General features: G+C 46.8%; 1 protein-coding gene across 1 annotated transcript in view; it reads right to left on the bottom strand.

Annotated features, from left to right (window-relative positions):
- Positions 1-10009: 10009 nt before the first annotated feature.
- The window catches only part of LOC119378864 (uncharacterized), a 63212-nt gene continuing 51925 nt past the window's right edge, over positions 10010-21296 (bottom strand). The window contains exons 2-4 of the mRNA XM_037647912.2: positions 16805-16893; positions 14825-15065; positions 10010-12744 (exon numbers count right to left, since the gene is read on the bottom strand). Coding sequence (XP_037503840.1) covers positions 12461-12744; positions 14825-15065; positions 16805-16893 — 614 coding nt within the window. The 3' untranslated portion in view covers positions 10010-12460. The remainder of the gene's footprint in view (positions 12745-14824; positions 15066-16804; positions 16894-21296) is intronic.

Raw genomic sequence — 21296 nt, forward strand, 5'->3', positions numbered from 1 at the left:
TGAAGAAAGTTGGCTTTTTTACGCCACTTTTGATTTCATATGAACTGCTCAGAACAAAAGTTCTCGCTCTGTTCTTGACGAGATTCTTGGACTTCCTCGTGTCGCATCATGTCAGATGTTTCCTTCCTGTCAACAGCTTCCAGCATTTCTTTTGTTTTGTGGTTGCCGAAGAATACTAACAAAAGCTCGGCCAACCTTTCAATAGGGCTTTCTTTCTCTCCCTCTGCAACGGGCAAACTTAAATGCGCTTCTTTTTGCTTTCATCTTCGCTTGTCAGCCTCTGAATGTGCTTCGCTCATTTATTCAAACGAAGCTGTGGCTGTGACCTCTATTCTGTGAACCCCTCACACGCAATAGGGCCAGGCAAGTTGCAAAGTACTCGAGCGAAAGAACGGTTGAACATGTCTGCTGCTGAGCAGCTTTAAAGAGTGCTCGTGTTCTGAGAGCAGCATGTTTCAATATTACTTTTCAATCTTACTGCTTCTTGCAAAAAATTTCCTTCCTATTAAACATAATTGTTCCAGGCGCAAAATGATAGCAGAGACGTCCAACAAAGTTGCCCACTCCCGTTCTTACATTCTTCCTTGTAAGAGTCAAAAGTCTGAATTAACAAAGCCGATGACAAAAATGTTCTCAGAAAAGATAACCTGCACATATGTTCGTAGTTCAATTCAGAACTATACTCATTTCATGGACAATATAACTTCTTTTCGGTCTAGAAAGAACGCCTTCTATTTAGTTTGTGCGCCTGTTTTTCTCAGTCTAGCGCTTGTCAAGTGTTCTCGCTTCACCTCGGTCGCCGCTTCTGCCGTTGCTGTTTCGGCACTACAGCGTTCGTTTGCGCTCTTGGTTTCGTTTGAGATATTTGGCGATGGAAATTTTAATTAACTTCCCTGCTAAATCGCTCGCCATTAGCGGGAACTGCGCCTGTTTTCACGTCAGCTTCAGCCTTACATTGTGCGCACAGTTGTCATGGCTTATTAGAAAAAAAAAATTCCAGTCGTTTCTGACTGCCATTACTCGCGAAGACAACTTGTTATCTTGTTAAGTTTTCAGCGACTGCGGCTCCACGGACATCGATAACAAACGGTTAAGGGGGGGGGAGGTGCGCAGTACACAAAGGTGCGAAACAGCCAGACACTGGGAGGAATTCTTCTTTATCGTACATACAATATCTATATACACATATTTCTTTTTTCTTTGCGCTTCGAGCGTGGGACCGAGATTTCCCAGCAGACCAGTCCGCGATCAAAAGAGCGCGAGCTGCAGGTCACTTAGTTTCCTTTTCTGTTGTCAGATTTTCTCGTGGCACGGAAGAATCGATCAAGAGGCGAGTGCTCGAAGAAACTAGGGACCGAGTTAGCGCATAAAAAATAAGCAAAAAAAAATAGAATATTGGAGATGGTGGACCCTCCCTCGAGAGAGTGCAGCTCCTGCAGCTGCGTAATTTTCCTATGTCCGTGGGCTGGAACCAACGCATGTAAACACTTCGCTCATCCCAGCTAAACAATTTTTTTCCCTTTCCACTTATCGACTTTAGAGGGCGGTCGGCGCGGGAAGTGTGCTCTCGCAAGACCGCCCTCGGTGAGTTTCATGCAGCGCGCGGCGTCACCTGTCGGGATGTGTGTTCCACCGTGACGGCCCACGCGGGTATAGATGATGCTCTTCGATGACTAATTCACGCACCGGCTACGCGCTCCGAACAAGGGACACGAAGAAGGAGGAGTATAAATTGGCAAAGCTACCGCCAACTTGTGCGCAGGGACGCGTACACAAACGACCCTTCGAAAGTATACTAAGTGTGCAAGAGCTCCACAAAGCGTTGTTCGCAATTTTGCTTTCGCGCCTGTTGCGTCGGATTATCGGCTGGTGCAAATTCGCGCATCGCCGGCGACCTTATTTATTTAAAAGCTGGAGCCGCGACGACACGTGCATTAAACTTGCAAAGGCAATCTGCCACGGCTCCCTTCCTCCGCCATCAAAATTCTTGTTTAGCGTTTTATTCACGTATGTACACAACCTAGCCCCTCCTCCCATTCCCCCGTCCTCTATTCACGCTCTTTTCCTTTATTCTGGCCATCAATCATTCTTTTCACATCTCGAATAGGTTACGTTAAGCCGAAACAAACAAACGACCGAAGCAACAAATACGGTGAACGCACGCATCTACTCTAATATAGCAACTCGCATTTCTGCTACAACCAGCTGATTATACGTTAATACCATCGATAGGGCGGTATCGGCGTAGTTCTCCCCGCATTTTTGTTCTCTGAATACTACGATGCAAGCATAGAAACGTGTTTGAAAATAGCATGTCTAAAACCTTTTCTGGTGTTGAAAACGGGCGTTCAAAGGCAGTTTGGATCATTTAAATATTCTCAATCACCGTTTTTATAGCACAACTTTTTCATAAGAGCGTCGAGTCACACACGAGGCTGACGAACGACTCACAAGCCAACATCCTAGGTGTTTTTGTTTCTGTTTTACTGTCACTGTCGGCGGACGTCGAGTTGCTTCCTGCTTTTATGAACAAGACAAGCAGTTGTTTAGTTGCTTTTTAATATTATCGCATGTTGCATGCCGTCGTGGCCCTATATTGGTTCAATGACGATCTTTACAAGCTTCATGTTATGTCCTTTACAGCGTTCCGGGCTGCCCGAGTCAATAGGCGAACGATATATAGATGATTTACGTTGCCGACCCAAGTTAAAGAATCCGCGTCGAGCCGTTATCGTCGTGGCGAAATAAATATACCGTGGCTCAGAATAACGGAGAACATGCATCATTGATCATTAAAAAGGAAAAGGACCGCGTAGGGTGACCTAGATACCAACGAGAAGTGTAGGGAAGCCGATAAGGCAGCTTCCCTGGCCATCCACTATCTCTCTTTTATCCTCTCGACGTCCATACGGGCCAATTAGAATGAATGGGATTTATAAGTAACAAAATGGCATTCGGCCGCTGGATCGAGTCAACAGCGACGAGGAGAAAGAAGCATGACAAGCCAAAGCGTTCACTCCGCGCTTCGTCGACCGGTCGCAGCTACAGCGGCGTTGTGCGCTGCTGACAAATCCAATCGACAGTACAGAGAGGGAGGCTCGAGGCTTTCACGAAAATCCCGTTTCTCGAAAAGCCGCTTTTGCTTCGTCAGACCTGCCCGCTGAACCCTAAGCAAGAGCGGTGGGGACGGGGGGTATAAAGAGCAAGACAAAATGAGTCGAATATATATATATATATATATATAAAAACAAAGTGGCCTGGGCACGTCAAAGCTGAACGATTGCCAACAAGCTTAAATTTTCAAGGAAACGTCACGGTGACTGACCAAATCTCGTTTGCCGGGAATTTTTCATCCCAGTTTAAAGATAATGTCTCCTGCCATTTGCACATCACATAAAACGTGTGAAAACCTAAATAACGATACACACAAAGCAGGGGCGTAGCCAGAAATTTTTTTCGGGGGGGGTTCTACCATACATGTTCGTGCGTGCGTTTGTATGTGTGCGTGTATGTATACGCAAGCAAAACTGAAAAATTTCGGGGGGGGGGGGGGGGTTTGAACCCCCCCAAAGCCCCCCCCCCCCCCCTTGGCTACGCCCCTGACACAAAGGCCCGCTCTCCGACAGCCGTCATACTGCAGCTCCGAGAAGAGGCGTGTAGTATGCCGTCCAGTATGGAGTGAACAAACAGAATGGAGCTGGCGGAACACCCGATATGGAGTCTTGAGACAGAAATGACACTTTTCTAAGCGGCTTTCAGCCAGGTCCTTTCACTCCAGCGTAACCCTGTCCGGCTGCGTACGGGCGTCGTGTATACGCCTTCTCCGCTTTCGGTCGAATAGGCTTTGCGGCGCCGCGTCAAGCGCTCTCGTGGCTAGCAGAGATAGTGCTAGAGTACGCTGTTCAGCTGTTGCCACTCGACCTTAGCATATGGACTGCGGCGCGGCGTCGCTAACGCAGAACGCGATACTTTCTCCACATCTGCGCGTCGGGCCTCCGAGTCACTGCGCCGCGAGCGGCAGTGAAAGGTATATATATATATATATATATATATATATATATATATATATATATATATATATATATATATATATATATATATATATATATATATCTTTTATTGCAGCCGGCGGCGCATTTGTCTTTTCCAGAGGAGCGGCTTCGACCAACAAAAGTCTCGCGTCGACGGAGCGGTCTTACACCTAATGGATGCTTTGAGGAGAAGACGGGAATACTATCCACCTCTGAAAGAAGCCTGCTTTTTCTTTTACCTCCTTTATCCACCTTTGCTGGGTTGTCGTTCTTCCGCTCATCTAAGCTCGCAACCGCAGAGCTGTGGCCAACGAACGCGTGGAGAAGAGAACCCATTCCCGATTGCAGAACCCGCGAACGGGTATTAGTGAGAACTGGTAACGATTCATTTCTTCGTGAAGTGAAAAATCCAGTCATCCCTTCGAGTTCGCGTCAGTGCTTGACCGAAAACGAAAATAAACAATGTAAAAGATTTTGCGCAGTCACAATAGTATAGTTACAAAACGGGGTTTGTTCTCGCTGTATTACGAAACATCTGTGAAGCTAAGTAAGCGAATACAATTTTTTTTTACTGGCGAACTCTTAGAAAAAGTGTAGCTTGAAGTACTGGGACTTGGCAGTGTGGCGCAGGAAGGGTGTTTAATTTGACCGCTCGAAGCGCGCACATGGTGCGCGCAGAAAGGGGACACCAGTTGCGTTAACAAAAAAAAAAAAAAAACAGATTCATCCGCACGAGCACTTCCCAAGAAAAAAAAAGCGCACCTTAAGGAATGAAATTGGACGCGATGTTTGAGGGCTTGGACCCACTGACGCGCAGCGCAACGTTACCACTGCGAAAGTCGACAATGGTCGTCTTTTTTTTTTTTTACTTATTTAGGCGCGTGGTTGACTAAGACGGCTCTGTATTGATTGGCTGAGACACACATATCTGAACGTATGTCCGATGATGAGACATAACTGGTTACCTTCAATATAGCATAATCCATTTTTTCGAGAGGAGTCATTTTTCTACCGAAAGGAAAAAGGAAGTGCTAGTGAAGAAATTCCAGTCTGCCTGTCTTAATATTCAAGTTCTGGGGACTTTTCCTTTTCCTTCGATAACGAAACATTGGAGCCGATCCTGATACCTTGAAGGGCTTCGTACTGGAAGCATCGAACTCTCAGGGATTAGGCATGAAAGCGCATGAGGTGCATGTACTCGCAACCCTTGTCATAGAAACGACGTGGTCACACTAACGGATTTTCCTTGTAACGCACGTCGGCGTAAATTAAAGCGAAACCCTTTCTATGAACAAAACAAAAATTTTCAAAAATGCCGTCAGTTGGGCGAGTTCATACGCATTCGTGGTTGTGAAAGCTACGAGCAGCGTGCGAAAACCGCAGACAGAGGGGCAGAGGAAGCAGACACTTGTCTGCTTCCTGAGATTCCATGTCTGCGTTTCTTTCCCTTTTGCACCGGTTGTAATTTTCCCAACCATCTGCAGGGAAAAGTTGTTAGCTTCTCTCGAACTTTTTTTCTCCCTTAAACAGTTGCGTAAGCGAAGTCCTTTTAGAGCTACTCACGGGGCGTTTGCAGGGTTTTTTGCTTGTATTTGTTGCGTTGCTCGAAGAGAGGTTGCGCAGTCTGGGCCGACCAATTATGGCCTACCCACACTACAAGATTTGTTTGGGCTGACATGGGCTTAGAGCCAATGTTGCAAACGTGCCGGTATGCGCAGGCGAGTTTTCAAGTTTGTCGAAACACTTAGGCGTGCGCATATGTGAGGAAGGGAACGGGGAGGGGTGGTTTGCCAGGTGGCGTAAGTTGTGCTTACGGTGAATCAAACGACACGCGTTCATGATGAAAAAATCCGTAAAACAGGGGGTGGGTGCTCGAGCCAACGTTTCGACAAGTGGACTTGTCTTCTTCAAGGCTGGAACTTCGTTCTTCGTTCCCTGACACGCGTTCAGTACGACAAGGCACCGGTGAATAAAAAGGCCGTCAAAGCAGCGTTCCGGGCATCGTATCGCGATAATATCGGAGAAAACTCACACTTACAGGTACGTAAATAAATGCGGAAATAAGGGTGAACGGACTTTTTCCTTTTGCACCCTTTCATCTGAACTTTGCAGAAATGTAAATAAATAAAACGGAGCTACGAGCGAATTTAGATTTGCAAAACCCGACATAGATACTAGTCAGATGATTAGATTGAATCTCTGCACTAAACAGTGTCGTAAAGCGCACAATTTCTGGTCTCAAGCTTCAGTCGACGAGTTCTCGGATTTCTGAATCAGGAAAATGCTGCTGAAAATTATCTAAGGAATGAACAAAATAAAGATCAACGTTTTCGCCACCGATTACGTCGATACGCCGACCCACGTCTCGCTGAAACCGGCTTTATGTTATTTCAAGAACGCGGAAGCGAAATAAAATCCGTGTCTAAACACACAGCACAGCATAGAAGCACGCCTTTCCAAAGCAGCTATAATCCAGCTTACAGAACCGTTATCCGAGCAGGCGAGCGATGAGTAAAAAAAAAACAGAAAAAAAAAACCGACGTCCTGCAGTTTTCACTGAAAAAAAGTGTCTTTCGATGTGATAACACGTGCCATGTCAACGAATGGGTCCTGAAATTTTTCGGATCCCGACTGCCATGATTTCGGCGGAGACACCGTAGTACGTGATAAGTGGCGCTGAATTCTGTAGAAACCTTTTCGCGGCCAACGTGGGCGTATAATTTGTCGTCACGAGGAGCGCAAGCTTAATTTGTGCCCTTGTATAGCAGATAGCTCTCGTTTGGCGTCATTGTCGAAACACAATGGGTCATTTGTAGAAAACGGTATAGTGCAGTCCTTTTAATTTGGGCATCTGTTGCGTCAGAGCCTTGGCTTCTATAGTGAACAAGCTCAATCGCAGGTTCATAGACTAGGCGGTTCGAGGGAAGGTAGGGTTTGTTCCGGAAGAAAAAAAAAATAACAATATACCCTGTGACACAAGCGCGCCAAAAAAGACTGCGTATAGCTCGGTCGCATTTGTTCCCATGAGCTTTGTGGTTCAGAACCTTTGTCCGCCCAGTCGGCAGAGGAGATGCCTCATTCTTCTTCGTTCCCTGAACATTTCGCCCTGTGCGAGAGGCACGCACGCGGTGTCGTCGCAGTGCAAACAGGGGGCGCCGCGATTTCTCGCGTATTTGTCGCGGCCGCATAAACGTTGACCGTCGTTTGGGAAACGACTTTCATCTCCCAGCTCGCGCGAGGCCTGTCTCCCGAACGTCTCGGCTTGAGCAAACATCGCCCACCAAACCGTCACGCGAGTTTTGCCCTTTCACGGCGCAGCAGTCGTTTATCGCTTGAGCGTGACGGCGGCTCGACAATGCCGCTTTGCCCCGTCGCGCTCGAGGAAAAACATTGCTGGCGAGCATGCCTCCAGTCCTTCCGTCTCGCTCGTCGTGCTCTTCTTCTTCCCGAATAAAAAAATAAACAAAAACAAAAATAAAACAGCGGCGCGAGCGAGAACGGAGAAGCAGAGGCAGCCGCGCTATAGCCCACTGACAGCCATACATTCACGATGCTTACATTCAGTTTCACACGCAGGTTACCACACCTATATAGCTGTACAACATCTCAACATTTCCTTCCCTCTCCCCTCTTCCCCAGTGCAGGGTACCCTACCGGGCTCAGCCCTGGTTAACCTCCCTGCCTTTCTTTTGTTCTTATTCTCTCAGCCAGCATTGGGAATCGTGGATCAGGTTGGCCATGTTTTTGATCCGGGAAGTATCTCATGCGCCCTTCTCACGCGACTGTTCTTTGTCATTCGTTTCTTTTTATATCCTCCGCGTTAGCCTTGGGGCCACTGCTTTGCGCCTACCCGTTCTAGAAGGAGGTCCATGGCCTGAGATGCATCTTCAGAAAAAGGCGAACATCTTCCTGACAGATTTTTTAGTGGAGACCGGACTGGATAAGCGCTTGTGATAGACAGCCAGGGATTGATTTATATGAAAGGTGTTAGTGCATATACTGAGAGTAGAAAAGGAAGGTGTGCGGGTGAACAGTTTCTGACAGTGTGAACTGCTGCAAGCAAACTGTGTATTGGTATGATATTTGAAGTGATTTCAGTGTGCGGATTGTTTATGTTTAGGTACCGTTCAGTATTATTCTTTTTTTTTTTCGCTGCATAACTTCGTGATATGGAGTAGCCGAGGCAATATGGACCTCAACCTCTCCACAGCAAAACAGTTAGAACAGAACAGAACAGAAAGGTCACCGGTGGGTTCTATCCCGGCCGCACCAATCGTTCGTTGCAGAACCAATTCTGCAATGTAAATAATTCCAATGTTTCATTGTAGAGCCTTTAGCACTAGCTGGTACGAATCAGTAGCCGAGTGCAGCGTCAATTGAATATCGAGGTGTACACCGTTAGCGCTACGCTCAGATATGTATGAATAAATGAAAGCCGTTCGGGGTATATCTATATCTTAGTCTAAACGATAGTTAGGCTGCAACGCTCTGTTTTCGTCTTCTAAATTAAACGGGGCACTGTCTGTGCAACTTGCCGAATGCTATGTATCTCAGACACGGCAAATCACTCTAATCACGGCCGCAAGATGAACTTTTGAGAAAATAGTATCGTTATGTTGCGCAGCGAACGCTGCAAGGACACGAGAAAAGTTTGGCCATTTCACGTGCTGTCCTCGATTCCCAAGCTCAAACACCCAAGACGTCGAATGCTGAAGACACTAGCGCCAGAATCTCCGCTGGTATTTCTAGCACTAGACAACCTGCTGCCATCACGACCTCCAAGATCCGTGCACCATTCTTACACCCTCCACGTCTCCAAGTCTCTCGAGGCCGTGGTTCCATTCACATCGTCACGCTTTTGATCGACGCAATCGTGGCGTGGCTGCACTGAAATGCGGAGGCACTAAAGGCGCGCTTCGAAAATAGAGAATATAACTAGAAAGAAGGCAGATTCACGAAGCCTATAGTTCGCGATCACTGTTGGTCGTCGTTACCGCGGCGTGTTGTTATGAAACAGGGAAAGAGAACTGGACCCCTCGTTCACTTGCGCACACTGATATATTTGGTCATTTAAGCGGCCTCAGCTGCCGCACTAGAAGGAAGTAAAACGCGCTGTTGTTACAGTTGCACTTATAGAAGCTGCCAGTTTTAATCAACGTTAGCAATTATTTTCCTTGGTCGCAAAAAAAAAAAGAAAGAAAGAAAGAAGCGATGGAACGCTCCCTCTATATTCGACACCATTCTCGTTTGCAGTGACGGTACACGAGGGTGCTCACTGACCACTCGCTGACCAGTCGTATAGCGCCTTTGTGAAGTAGCGCCAAGGTTTATAAAGGTAGGGTTCGTCATCTCTTACGGGGAAAAAAAATGAAACTGTTTTCCATTTGCAGGGACGAAAAGTCTGCCTAAATTATAAGCTGCCTTGTTCTCGTGTTTGTTTGTTTTTGTAGTTTTTAAACTTTTTTCAAAAATTCGCAACAACGGAAATGCTTCGAAGCCTGGAAGCCATGAGAGCCCGAAGGCAAATTCAAGAGGGATTTATCAAGATGTTGGTTAGCGTTGCGAAGACTGTTGCAGGGTGATATTACTAGTCCTGGAACTACTCGGCACCCAACAGCCATCGCCGCGAAAAGCTGCATTGAAGAATAAACCTAACGTAAATTTATCAGTAAATGTGTATGGTGTTCGAAGCTAAGGAATAAATAAAAGCTTGTTTGGGTATCATGGAAAGCAACAGGAACGTAAGAGCTCCCACCACCAGTTGTGGGAATAATATAAATTGAAGCGCGATGGCAGTAATTGAAAGTATAACGTAATGCTTTTGAACTGCTCAGTTAGAAGTGCGGCCATTACACGAGTTTTTACGGTATATACAGTTGTACGGTATATACAGAGATAAAACTAACAAACAAACAAAAAATAACACGCGGCCTTTGATCACAGGCCTTACAACAAAACAAAAAAGAAGGTACACAAGATTCCTCAAGTGTATAGTTTTATTGAAAAAACAAAATCAAGAAAGGCCCAAAGCAAGAAAACTTTGTAGCTTTTATACAGAAAACCAAACAGTTACAGCATGCCTTTTTTTTTTTTTACAAAATAAAGTGCGAAACAGCCAACAAAACGACATGTGTCACCAAGAAGAAAAAGTCATGCGCTACATTTTTGTTTTGTCTCACTGCACAGTTTGAGCTAGTTTGAAGATACACCAACCATTAATCAAGTATTATGAGCAACAAGACAACAGAGGCATTGACATCAACGTCAAAAAACACCACCAATATCGAAAAGCACGTCCAATACATCCGGTGCACTGTAACAAACTACTTGTGACGACATTCTCACACAACGCCGAAGACAATGTGGAAGATATATGGATGAAACGCGCATGGAGAGCAAAAAAAAAGAAGATAAAAAAAAAAATTGACAGTTGGACTTGTGCATACGAACCACTGACCAGCAGTCGCTTTCACATCTGCGTTTCGAAACACATGAACCGACGCGCATGAAGCGATGTATAAACACATTGTGCTCGCACATAGTGAAACACGGCGAATCGTAAAACTACGTAAACAACGGAAGCGAAATGTACAACAAAGAAGAGTGGCCCTTAAGAAAAAAAAAAGCGCGACTTCCCGTACGAAGCCGAGACAATGAGCATCAAGATGATTATCTCCGTCGGTTCCCCTGCAACCATGTTTACAGCAAGCAGTGTACCACGACTTTCACACTTTTTTGGGGCCTGCACATTGTTCCCTCACGAAGGAACTCAAAAGGAGCAATTGTACGTACAATAGTAGAAAGAAAAAGGCAGCATGTTTATCCCCTCTCTCTGTGTAATCAGCGAGGTGAAATGCACTGTCAAAGGCAGAACCAGCTCGCGAAGGGCTCCGCTGAGAGGAATGATCGAATCAAATGGTTATGCGGAGGGCTCTCATTAAGTTCCCAGAAATAAACAGTTCCCGCGTACTGAAAGAATTTGCTGCGAGACTTTCTACGGTGGTCTGTTTACAGCACAGAAGTGGTCGTTACAGCTTCAATTTTGCACCGTCAGTCAATCGGGAGCGCCATCGCTCCAGAAAGAAAGAAAAAAAAAATGCTCCCTGAGAAAAGTTGTTCGGCTCTTTCCGCGTCTCTTTGGCTGAGCGTTTTCAACCTGTCACGGCATTTCTCGATATAAAAGTGGCACGTTTGTGAATAGACAGCGACGTCCGCCGGGTTTGTGCGGATTACAGTGTCTAGAACTAAAGTATGGAGGCGAATGCCTTCGATCGAGGCCGGATTTTGTTATACGGATCGATAGCATGGCACTTTGAAGCACCGGTGGTGACCTTCAGAGCACGGCGATGGAAATAGTGCACATCGAAGACTCCTAAAACCACGAAGGAAAAAAAAAAAGAATCACCATTCGCGCAGTGCTGCTAGACCACGGCGTCGTATACGCAAAAGCGTCGTCGATACCATAGTGGACAGTTGCGTTAGCAAAAAACGTGGCTGCTATCACGCCGCACGTGCTAACGCGTGATCAACGTGAACACTGGATTATCGACTAGTGTTCACTCGGTGTCACTGGGAACTTAATGACCAGCCCCTGCTGTATGAGGAAAGCGGATTGCTTACTCTTACACCTCGGCCCATCAAACACGTCGACTGGCTCTTACAAGACAGGGACGTTCGAGCTTTTTTCCCCCGCGGATTGAATCGCGTTCAAGCTTGCTGTTGTCCCCGACAATGTAAATAGCCGCGACGAAAGAAGTGAAACTCTCCCACCAGTTCCGTGCCGAGGGAACCGATCGCGTCCACGACACACGGCCGCCGTGTCTTCGTCGCAGTGCACGCGCGTGTTCCGCCACATGACCAGGATTTGGAGACATGTGCACGTAGCGCCATCTCTCGTCGGTGAGAGCGGTGGCCTGCCGTAACTGAATGGGAAATAGGCGAAAAAAATCATATCTGACGAAAAAAGGTAGTTATCAAAAACGACTCCCGGTCCTCTACAGCAGAGACTTATTTGAATATTCTGTTAAAATTACAGTGTCGCACCACAAACCATGTGGCTTCCCAGAGTGTTTATTATTTTACAATGGGGCCCCATGTGTTTCTAATGGGCGGTGTACAACTGTCCTGGGAAGCCACACGCTTTGTAGTGCGATACTGCAATTTTACCAAAATGTCCCAGTAGGTCTCTGCTGCATAGAACCCGGAGTCGTTTTTGATAACTAGCTTTTTTCAAGAGATATGATTTTTTTTCATCTATTTCCCATTAAGTTATGGCAGGACGCCATTGCTGCGGCCGACAGATGGCGCCACGTACAGATGTCCCCAAATCCTGGGAATGGGCGTCACGGTGAGAGAGCGAGCGACCGTTGAGCTACGCGCGAAAGAGAACACAACCAGAGCCGAGGATGTCGGAAGATGCAGCGTCCCGCTCAGAGGACGTGGAGATCGTCGCAGGACCGCGATCGCGAACAGGCCTTTCGCAGGAACCGCTTAAGGAAGACCTTGGCCTTGCACCCAGAGAAGGACGACGTGCAGCTGGAGTTGCGCCCCCGCATTCGGACCGAGTCGCGCTTGCAGCTCTCCTTGTAGCTGATCTGATTCTTCAGACGAATCTGGTGCAGCAGGCCGGCCAGGAGCTCGTCCACGTGGTGGTTGATACACGCCGACGTCTCGATGAACTTGACCCGCTCGTTGGTGGCCAAGCAGCGCCCATCTGAGAGAACAAGCAAACAAGCAAAATAAATGTTACGCTGTTTCACTGTGAAACGCTAAAATCAGTGCCTGTTCCCAGTACTAAATGTCGATCACTTGATTAGCCAGGACAAAGAGACGTCAAGAAGCGTAATTTCGGCGAAATAATATTCAGTTTTTTTCCTTAAATGTGTTATTTTGCGGGATGTCAGAAATCGTTACTACCTGTATCATGCGTTTAGTTCACCCCACCCATCCCCTGCAAGTTTTCAGTTTGTCCAGTAAGTTAACAATCGCAAATACAAAGACGCTTAGCACTCAAAACGAAACTGAAAGTAAAAAGCAACCTCTAAGAGAGAAAAAGGGCGTCAAAAAGTTATGTAACAGAGGTGAAAAAAAAAAACACAAGAGCTGGAGCAAAGCGTCTTACGCAGCCAAGCTGTATACCCCTAGACACAGTCTTATGCGTTCGGCTAAGCCTCCGACCGCGCGGTTCGATGTCTGGGCGAAGGTCGAATGGAAACTAGCGCCAGAAAGGCGAACGTATACATGCGATAACGGGGGGCCGGCTGCTAAATGCATATGAAGTAACGCCCTTGCGCCCGCCAGATGCAGCGTCGGATATCGTGCTCTTCGCGTGCTTTTTTCCCTTTTTTTATTGCCAGTGACTCACCTCGAACAAGCTTCGCTCAATAAAAACACGCGCATATTCAATGCCGACTATCGAGCCACGGGCAGCGCAATGTTTCACGGCAGCAAGCCGAGCCTACATAACGCATACGCATGTTGACTACATAGAATACGCCTGTCGGTGCATATTTCGCTCTGTTTGGCATTGACGGTTGCACGTCTAAGTCGTATGGGTGCTCCACCCAAAAATCGAAAAAATAGCCCCATCTTTTATCATATGTACCGACTACTGCAGCAGATGTCGACTTTACACGTTCGTGCCTTTTATTTTAACCAAATCGCGTTTCTCAAACGCGGGGAACGAAAATGGCCAGCACAATTAGTATACGATCGTCGTGGCCTGCGATTCACCTGTTTTTGCCTCTGCGGTTAAGCCCTCAAATCAGCGACTGCGCACGAAAGTCAGACAGAGGCAGAAGCGGACGGTCGGACGACCATGACGTAATGCGAGCTAGATTAGGTCCTCGAGAATTGATGAGTTCTCTAAATTAAGGAACGAGCACGGTGAAAAAGTCCCGCACTATTGCCCAATACCGCTGTAACCTAGCGGTTCGGTTATGCACAGGAGCAACAAGAAGGAGGGAAGAAGATCCACTTGAAAATTTACTCCGCAGTCGTAGAGTCGATGGAAGCACGAAATTGATGACCGCAGTACGAGTGTTAATCAATGAAGGCAGCTATGGTGTATATATACTTATTGGCTCGTTTCTTGATTTCTGCTTAGCTGACACGAGAAACAGAGCGCATGAAGCTCAAGATGAGCCTCTGTGCAGAACGTCTCACATTGCACGATGAGAAACATTGAAGAATAAGCTATGTACAGCGTAACGACGGCTTTAACTTTTCAATCTAAGACCGTGAGGGATCGTGTTAACGTTATCTCAACTTCATTTCTTTGCTTTCGTTAGCTAACTATTGCGGCTTCTCTAGGCAAGTCGCTGACGTACATCGTCTCCCTTAGTCATAAAGCATGGCAACAAGCCTTAAGATGAGCGCATTTCTTCCCTGTTTTTCCTTTGTCTATTTAATAACGATTACAACATGTCTATTCTTTTCTATATTTTCTTTAAAAATTTTCTTTGAGGCAACCATGACAGAACCAATCCGCGAGGTGATTACGTGAACATCTCGTGGACATTCTAAGCCGGTCTTGCTTTCTAATATCACGGCGACCGCCAACCTTGGCGGCTTTGAAGATAAATACGACACACAGAAAATCAATGTTAACACTCCTGTTTCCCGAATTCCATTACGACTGCCACAGTTACACGCAGCTGCGGCGCCTGCGCAGTAATTGAGCTGTACTTGCAGAGCTCATGATGACGCCTGTGCGCGCAGAGGACTGCGAAAGGAGCTACGCGAGCATGGAAGGAACATTGGTCTCAATCTTGTCTCAAAGGTGGTTTACTAACCATCTGTGGTGACAGTGCGGTGACGAACGAGGTCCGTCTTGTTGCCCACCATAATGACGGCTTTGTGATCCACGTTGTCCCAGCGGTGTATCAGAGACAGATACTCCTTCGCGACCTTCAAACTGCTTCGGCTGCAAACGTTGTAGACGACAAGGTAGGCATCTGGACGATACATGACCGCAGGGTTGAACAACGTCGGTGGAGTTCTCAATGCCTGGCACGGGTTCCTCGTATGCTGCAACTGCACGCAAGAAGAAAAGGAGGGTGGGGTAATGCGCATTTGCCTTTTCCAGACCACAGTGTCACGCACCGTTAGGATGCGAACAGTGCGGTGGTGAAAGGAGACAGTAAAACTTTTGAAGAACGAACGCAACGCGACGTGAACACCGTTTTCTAGTTCAATTACTACGCGTGACACGTAGATTAGGTTTACTTATTATTTCACATTGTTAGTGGTTCAGCTAGAGTGCTACCAACAAGAAAATATTACAGTACGTCGGCCTCCATCCATGATAACAAGCACAAAACTTGCGTCGACACGCCCAAAAATTTCCGGCAAAGCTTGCCTCAGCTCGGTCATACAGCGCTTCAACTGCGCGAATATTTACTACGTCCCACGTATACAGAGACGAAACCCTTAGAAAGCCTGACAAATAGGGAAATAATGACTATGCGAGTGAGCACATTACGGGATTCTACACGATTTATCTAGAACCAGCTAAACAGCCTGTTATAAACTAAAAAAAAAGAAGGCGCAACTTATTCGGCAAGCACTCTCAGTAATATTCTTCAGTGTCGTTATAAACGCAGTAATATAGGGAGTACGCCTATAGAGGCTTAGTGAGGCGAAAAAAAAAAAAAGCAATCGAGAGTCTGCCGGTTTCTTTGTGAGGAAACTCGACTGATCGAAAAGCGCCTGCAATCGCTGCAACAACTAAAGCAACCGGTGTGTCGACGCAATCTTCTCGAGGCTCGTCTTGCATTGTTTACTTATTTGCTTTTTTTTTCTTTCTTCTTTTTGTTTATGTCTCACTGGGAATGAGACCCCGAAAGACCAGCTGGTGTAAGGTCTTATAGAGCTGCGGCAACATGTGTTTCTGTGGCTTCCTCCTTTTTATTTTCGTTCTTTTTTTTTCATTCGCGAACACAGTGCCTCTATCTGGGTCTAATTTCAAACGGCCAGTGCTCTTTGTTATTTTATTTTTACTCAAACCGAGGGGCTTCATTCGGCAGCTATGAATAAATGCCTTCTTCCCAAGAAGTACTGACGTCTGAGGACTTGAAGGTTACTACGAGCCTGAAGACAAAATGTACTGAACATTTTTAAAACCAGTATTTTTTCTTAAAGTGGTGTCAGAATGTTTTGCAGGCTTTGAAACTGTATAGGTAAGAGCGGTATGTGTCAACAGTATTTGATACACGGCAACAGACCCGCCGTGGTGGTCTAGTGGTTATGGTGTTCGACTGCTGACCCGAAGGTCGCGGGATCGAATCCCTGCCACGGCGGCCGCATTTCAATGGAGGCGGAAGGCTGGAGGCCCGTGTACATAGATTTAAGTGCACGTTAAGGAACCCCAGGTGGTCGAAATTTCCGGAACCCTCCACTACGGCGTCCCTCATAATCATATCGTGGTTTTGGGACGTAAAACCCAACAATTACTTATTATATGGCAACACAAGTTCGGGAGGAAGCCGGAATACATGTAACTTTTTTGTTCCACACTGTGTTGTGAGTAGCATAACTGTCATTTTATAGCTAGAGAGTACTACAGACGTATGTACATATGACGTTAGAAGTATCATATTCCAGGTGTAACCTGCAGCTTTTAATCGCAAAGCAATATAGTTAATTCCATTGCGGGAAGAACCGCCTTGTTTAATTGCCACGAATTCGCTCTGCTACAATGGCATCGTTGTAAAATATAGTACGTCATGCTTCACTCGGTTACATGCTACTAATGTTATCAAGTCGAAGCTTACCAGTTCGTCTTGATGTACATGTTCGATGAAGATGAGCTCCGACTCTTCTCCATTGAGGACCACCATGACGGATTTCTCATTCTCTTCATCTGCAAAAGGGAACAAAACAAACGCAGAGCAGCGCTTAACAAGTGGGAAGCTTTTACGTTCAACAAGAAAATGCGCATACAATAATACGGAAAATAAACAGAGCATCAATAGTTTATGAACATGGTGCGATAAATTGGATTCAGGCCAGGCGTAGGCAACATCGCAAACAACAGCGTTCGACTCTTGAACCAGCTCGCTGAAAAAAGAAAAAAAAAAACGTTGACGAGCAAATTACAGAAGTGTGTCTGCTATGTGTCTGCTATCTCCTATGTGTCTGTTCCCGGCCATATTTAAGTAAAGGTCAAATAAAAAAAAGGAATGCCTCTCGTATTTTATGATCGCACGCAGCTTCCTCAGAACAAGAAACGCAGGGAAGAGAAAGTTATTTCGCAAACGGTGCTTGCACCGAATAATAATTGCTTTTCAAAGAACACGATCGTAAACAATCTCGTTTTACCAATACGAAAAACGACCAGAACCATGATTATACCGCTTCGCAGTGGCGCGCAATTTGGCATTCAGCCAACTGTGATCAGCCTCTAAACATTTCATTCGGGCGAAGGTTATTCCATTTTTTTCTTTCTTTTTATGCGGAATCAATTTCAAGCCCAAACGCCGCTCGAATGTCGTAAGCCGATTGTTCATAAGCTGTATGCTGTATGCTTACTGTTTCTTTCGTGACATCCGGGGCCAAACCCTGCAGATATTTGCTAGAGCCGGCTTCGCAAAAAAAAGAAAAGAAAATACTGCGCCCGACCCACAGGATGTCACGGCTACACTTGGAAGACGCATTGCCAGCAAAACGGCTGCGAGAGCGGTGTTCCCGCTTGAACGGAAACTCACGCGCGCCCGCGAAGACACGAAGCTTGCGTTGTGTTTTTGCTGGGCGTATAGCTCAGGAACGTCATTGTCACTCAGAACGTTACTCGTTTCTCTCTCACACAACTCCTTCAAATAACCGGCGCTCTGATTGGCAGCCGCACGGCAGTGTAGAGCGAGAGAATCAATTGAATAAAAAAAAAAAAGACGGGAGCAGCACTGCTATTTCCAGAACATGAAGTATAATCGACAGGTCTCTTTGGCGCAGTCTTACGTGCTAGGCATACAAATAGAGCGAAACCACTGTTCTCGCAGAGAAAACAAGCGTCCAAGATGATGTGCGCGCACCTTGAGCAAGGGCGCGCCTTTGTAAATCACGCGATAGCGTCCCGAAAGAAAACAGCCCGGCGGCGGCTGTCAGCGCGGTGGTGGCGCGCGTCGTTGGCCCGCACGGCGCTGTAAAACGCGCAGGCGCACATCGAAGCTCAGGACGACCCGCACCGATACAAGGCATTAAATATAGTCCTGTCTCGCCGTTGCCGCAGCGCTAATTTTGGACGCTGGGGTTGAAGAAAAGAAGGTTCTCCGGGCAGAAATAGAGGAAGCGCCGGGCCAAACACAAACATTTCACGCCGCTTTATTTTCGTCGCCAATTTTCTTTCTTCCGTCGGTCCTCCGACCGCGCTGTGAAACTGAACAGGGACTGCTTTGACTATAAGCACGCGCGAGCTTCTCAAGAACAAGACGCGGGGAGGGAGTAGCGAGAAAGGCGATGGTGAAGTGGAGCTCGGTTCAAGGTTGGGGCACGCGTTACATATTCTCTAGTGAGGCAGTGGGTCCTTGTGAGCGAACAAAATGAAAAAAAAAAAAAAGAGGCGAAGGAGGAGAATGTCGTTGTTAAGACGGGACAGGCTTAGAACGCGAGCAGCAAAAAAAGATGGCTTATCTCTATGTTAAGAGCGCCCTAGACCTCTGATAATAAATGTAAAAAAAAATTGGAATATTCTCAACGTAGTACCTGATAATGAAACATCATGCGCAAAAATATACACGAATAACGAATGGAATGTATTTAGTTTGTGTGAAAGGGCACCACTAATAGATCATCCACTAAATGGTGAAAGTAAAATAAACGCCGCTTTACTTCAGTATATTGAAACATCGCGCGGTTCGTAGTCAGATAAAGATGCACTCCCTACTTCGCGAGCTTATCGCACATCGATGGCGGTGCCCCGTCACAGTGGTCCAGCGGCGCTCGACTGTTGACCCGAAGGTCGCGGGATCGAATCCAGGCCGCGGCGGCTGCATTTTCGATGGAGGCGAAGGTGTCTGAGCCCATGTAGTTAGATTTAGGTGCACGTTAAGAACCACAGGGGGTTGAAGTTTCCGGAGCCTTCCACTACGGCGTCTCTCATAATCATATCGTGGTTTTGGGACGTTAATTCCCACATATTATTATCGATGGTGGTAGGTAAATCTACTGTGTTTTTTTTTTTTTTCAGAGTAATGCCGGCTCGTGATGTTTACCGCTATTGCTTTCTCACACTGATATACCTTGCGACAACCGACAGTGTAACGTGTTCTTTGAACATTAAGATAGTAATATTTCCACTACGTCGTCTCGGTTATGATCTCTTTGTAGACGCCGTATAGGCATCTCAGAGTCGTCAAACGAAATGAGGAGGCATGAGATGTATATAGAAAATTAAATATATATTTCGATCGCTAGCTACAAGGATCGACACGCTGCCTCTACTTCATGACGCTGCGTTTCCGTCAGTGTGGTCACGTGGTGCTCTGCGCATCACTGAGTATGCGCAGCCAAGGCTTCATAAGTTGCCGGAACTTACGACCACGAGAACCGACGCGCCACTGCCGCAAGCGCGAGTGCCTTAAGACGTCCGCCCAGCCGAGGTCAAGGTTGATCGTCCAAGTACGCGAGGGTGGTCGCCGCCACCACGAAATCTACGTTAATACTTCTGTGGACTCAATACTCTGATGTCATGCAGTTCATCTTATTTCTAAGTTTCCGTTTATGAATAACATTTATTTACTGCGCTGACGGCTCCAGCCTGCGGATGCTGTTGGTGAGGGTTGCCCAGGAACCCAGCCAAGAAGACAAGTCGATTCAGAATCGTGGTGCCTACATCTTGCAGCACGAGCTCATCAGTCGCGTAAGTCGCAAACGCTGGCTGGCAAAGCACGTGCGAACCACAGTTTCGGCAATACTCATGGGTACACGCTGCTCCTTCGTGCATGTCTCTGACCCTCCTCCTTTTCCTCGGCCGAAGAAGTAGTTCGTTCTATTTTCAATCTTTGGGCTAAGTTTAGACGCATGCTAATCTGAAAGCAGCAAGATGCCCCGACAGATGGGGCCAAACCATGGGCCGCAATTAAGTGCGCGCGGCTCACCACAAACATAGCCGTTATGTTTGCCGCGGCATCATACGGGAGCGAGCAGCGCACAGATATACGGCACGAAACTCGGTCAGGGCTGACAAGAAACGGGAGGCCCCCTCTTCGGGGCCCGGCTCGATTGCGCCAAGCAATCAGAAAGACCTGAAATGACTGCAGAGCGGGACCCGAGAGCGCGGTTCAGCTTCGAGAGTGTCACCTGCCCGGGACAGCATCGGATACGGCCCCAAGCGGGCTGGCGATGGCTGCGCTTTTCTCACTGCGGCCGCCTCTATAGAAGGTCGGCTGCCGGGGTGGCGTGGGATCCTGTTACTGCACCACCCATGCCATTCTTCAATGGCACGACTACTCAAGCCAAGGCAAGAGCAAGAGCAGTCTTGTCACCGGATTCGGGGACCACTTGAGGCTGTATAGTACTCAGCAAACGATCGTCTATAACGTGGCGCAAGACCGCGGTAGTAAACTAGCGAGCACACAAACATTCGTGCCCGTATGTCGGCCTCTTCCACGTTTAGTCATAGATGTGAGTTTGTATCAGCAACAAGCGGCCCCGTTCTGATGTCATGCGAAAGAAAAGATATACTTCCCAACAGGACTTTGTCGCGGGCTATTTATATAGTTAGCTCGTTTCATTGCAAAGCGCAAACTACACGCTCAGTTTTGTTGTGTGTCGGCTCTATCGCTGTCCGCCTTTACTTGATGCAGTTTTCCTTTACTATAATAATATTTATTTACTTTATAAGGAAAAGAGAGGTCGCTTAATAGGAAATTCAAGAAAAAAATTGGCCGCATATCTGCGTGCTACGCTGCAAATGTCATCGAAAGACGATAGTCTTCTGCCGGCCGTTTCAAAGCCGTTTCAGCACAGACTAAGAAACACTGGCATTTTCAGCGTAGCCTAAGAAACGCTAGGGTTTTTAGAATTACGTATCTATGTATTTTCTAGTAAAGGAACACCTAATACTTACGTATTGATGTTGTGCCTCAGATATGCGTAATATTTGCTTTTTGATCGACAATGTTCACAAGTATGAACGCAGCTACCAGTTCAACATGGCTGGGCGTTCAGCAAGTGCTTAAACTTTGGCTGAGTCGTGTGACAGACAGACAGGCAGGCAGACAGAGCAGAATTTTGCGTTTAAGTTCCCCAAAAAGGACTACCGTCTTT

Source organism: Rhipicephalus sanguineus, chromosome 1, assembly GCF_013339695.2.
Source record: "Rhipicephalus sanguineus isolate Rsan-2018 chromosome 1, BIME_Rsan_1.4, whole genome shotgun sequence".
Lineage (NCBI taxonomy): Eukaryota > Metazoa > Arthropoda > Arachnida > Ixodida > Ixodidae > Rhipicephalus > Rhipicephalus sanguineus.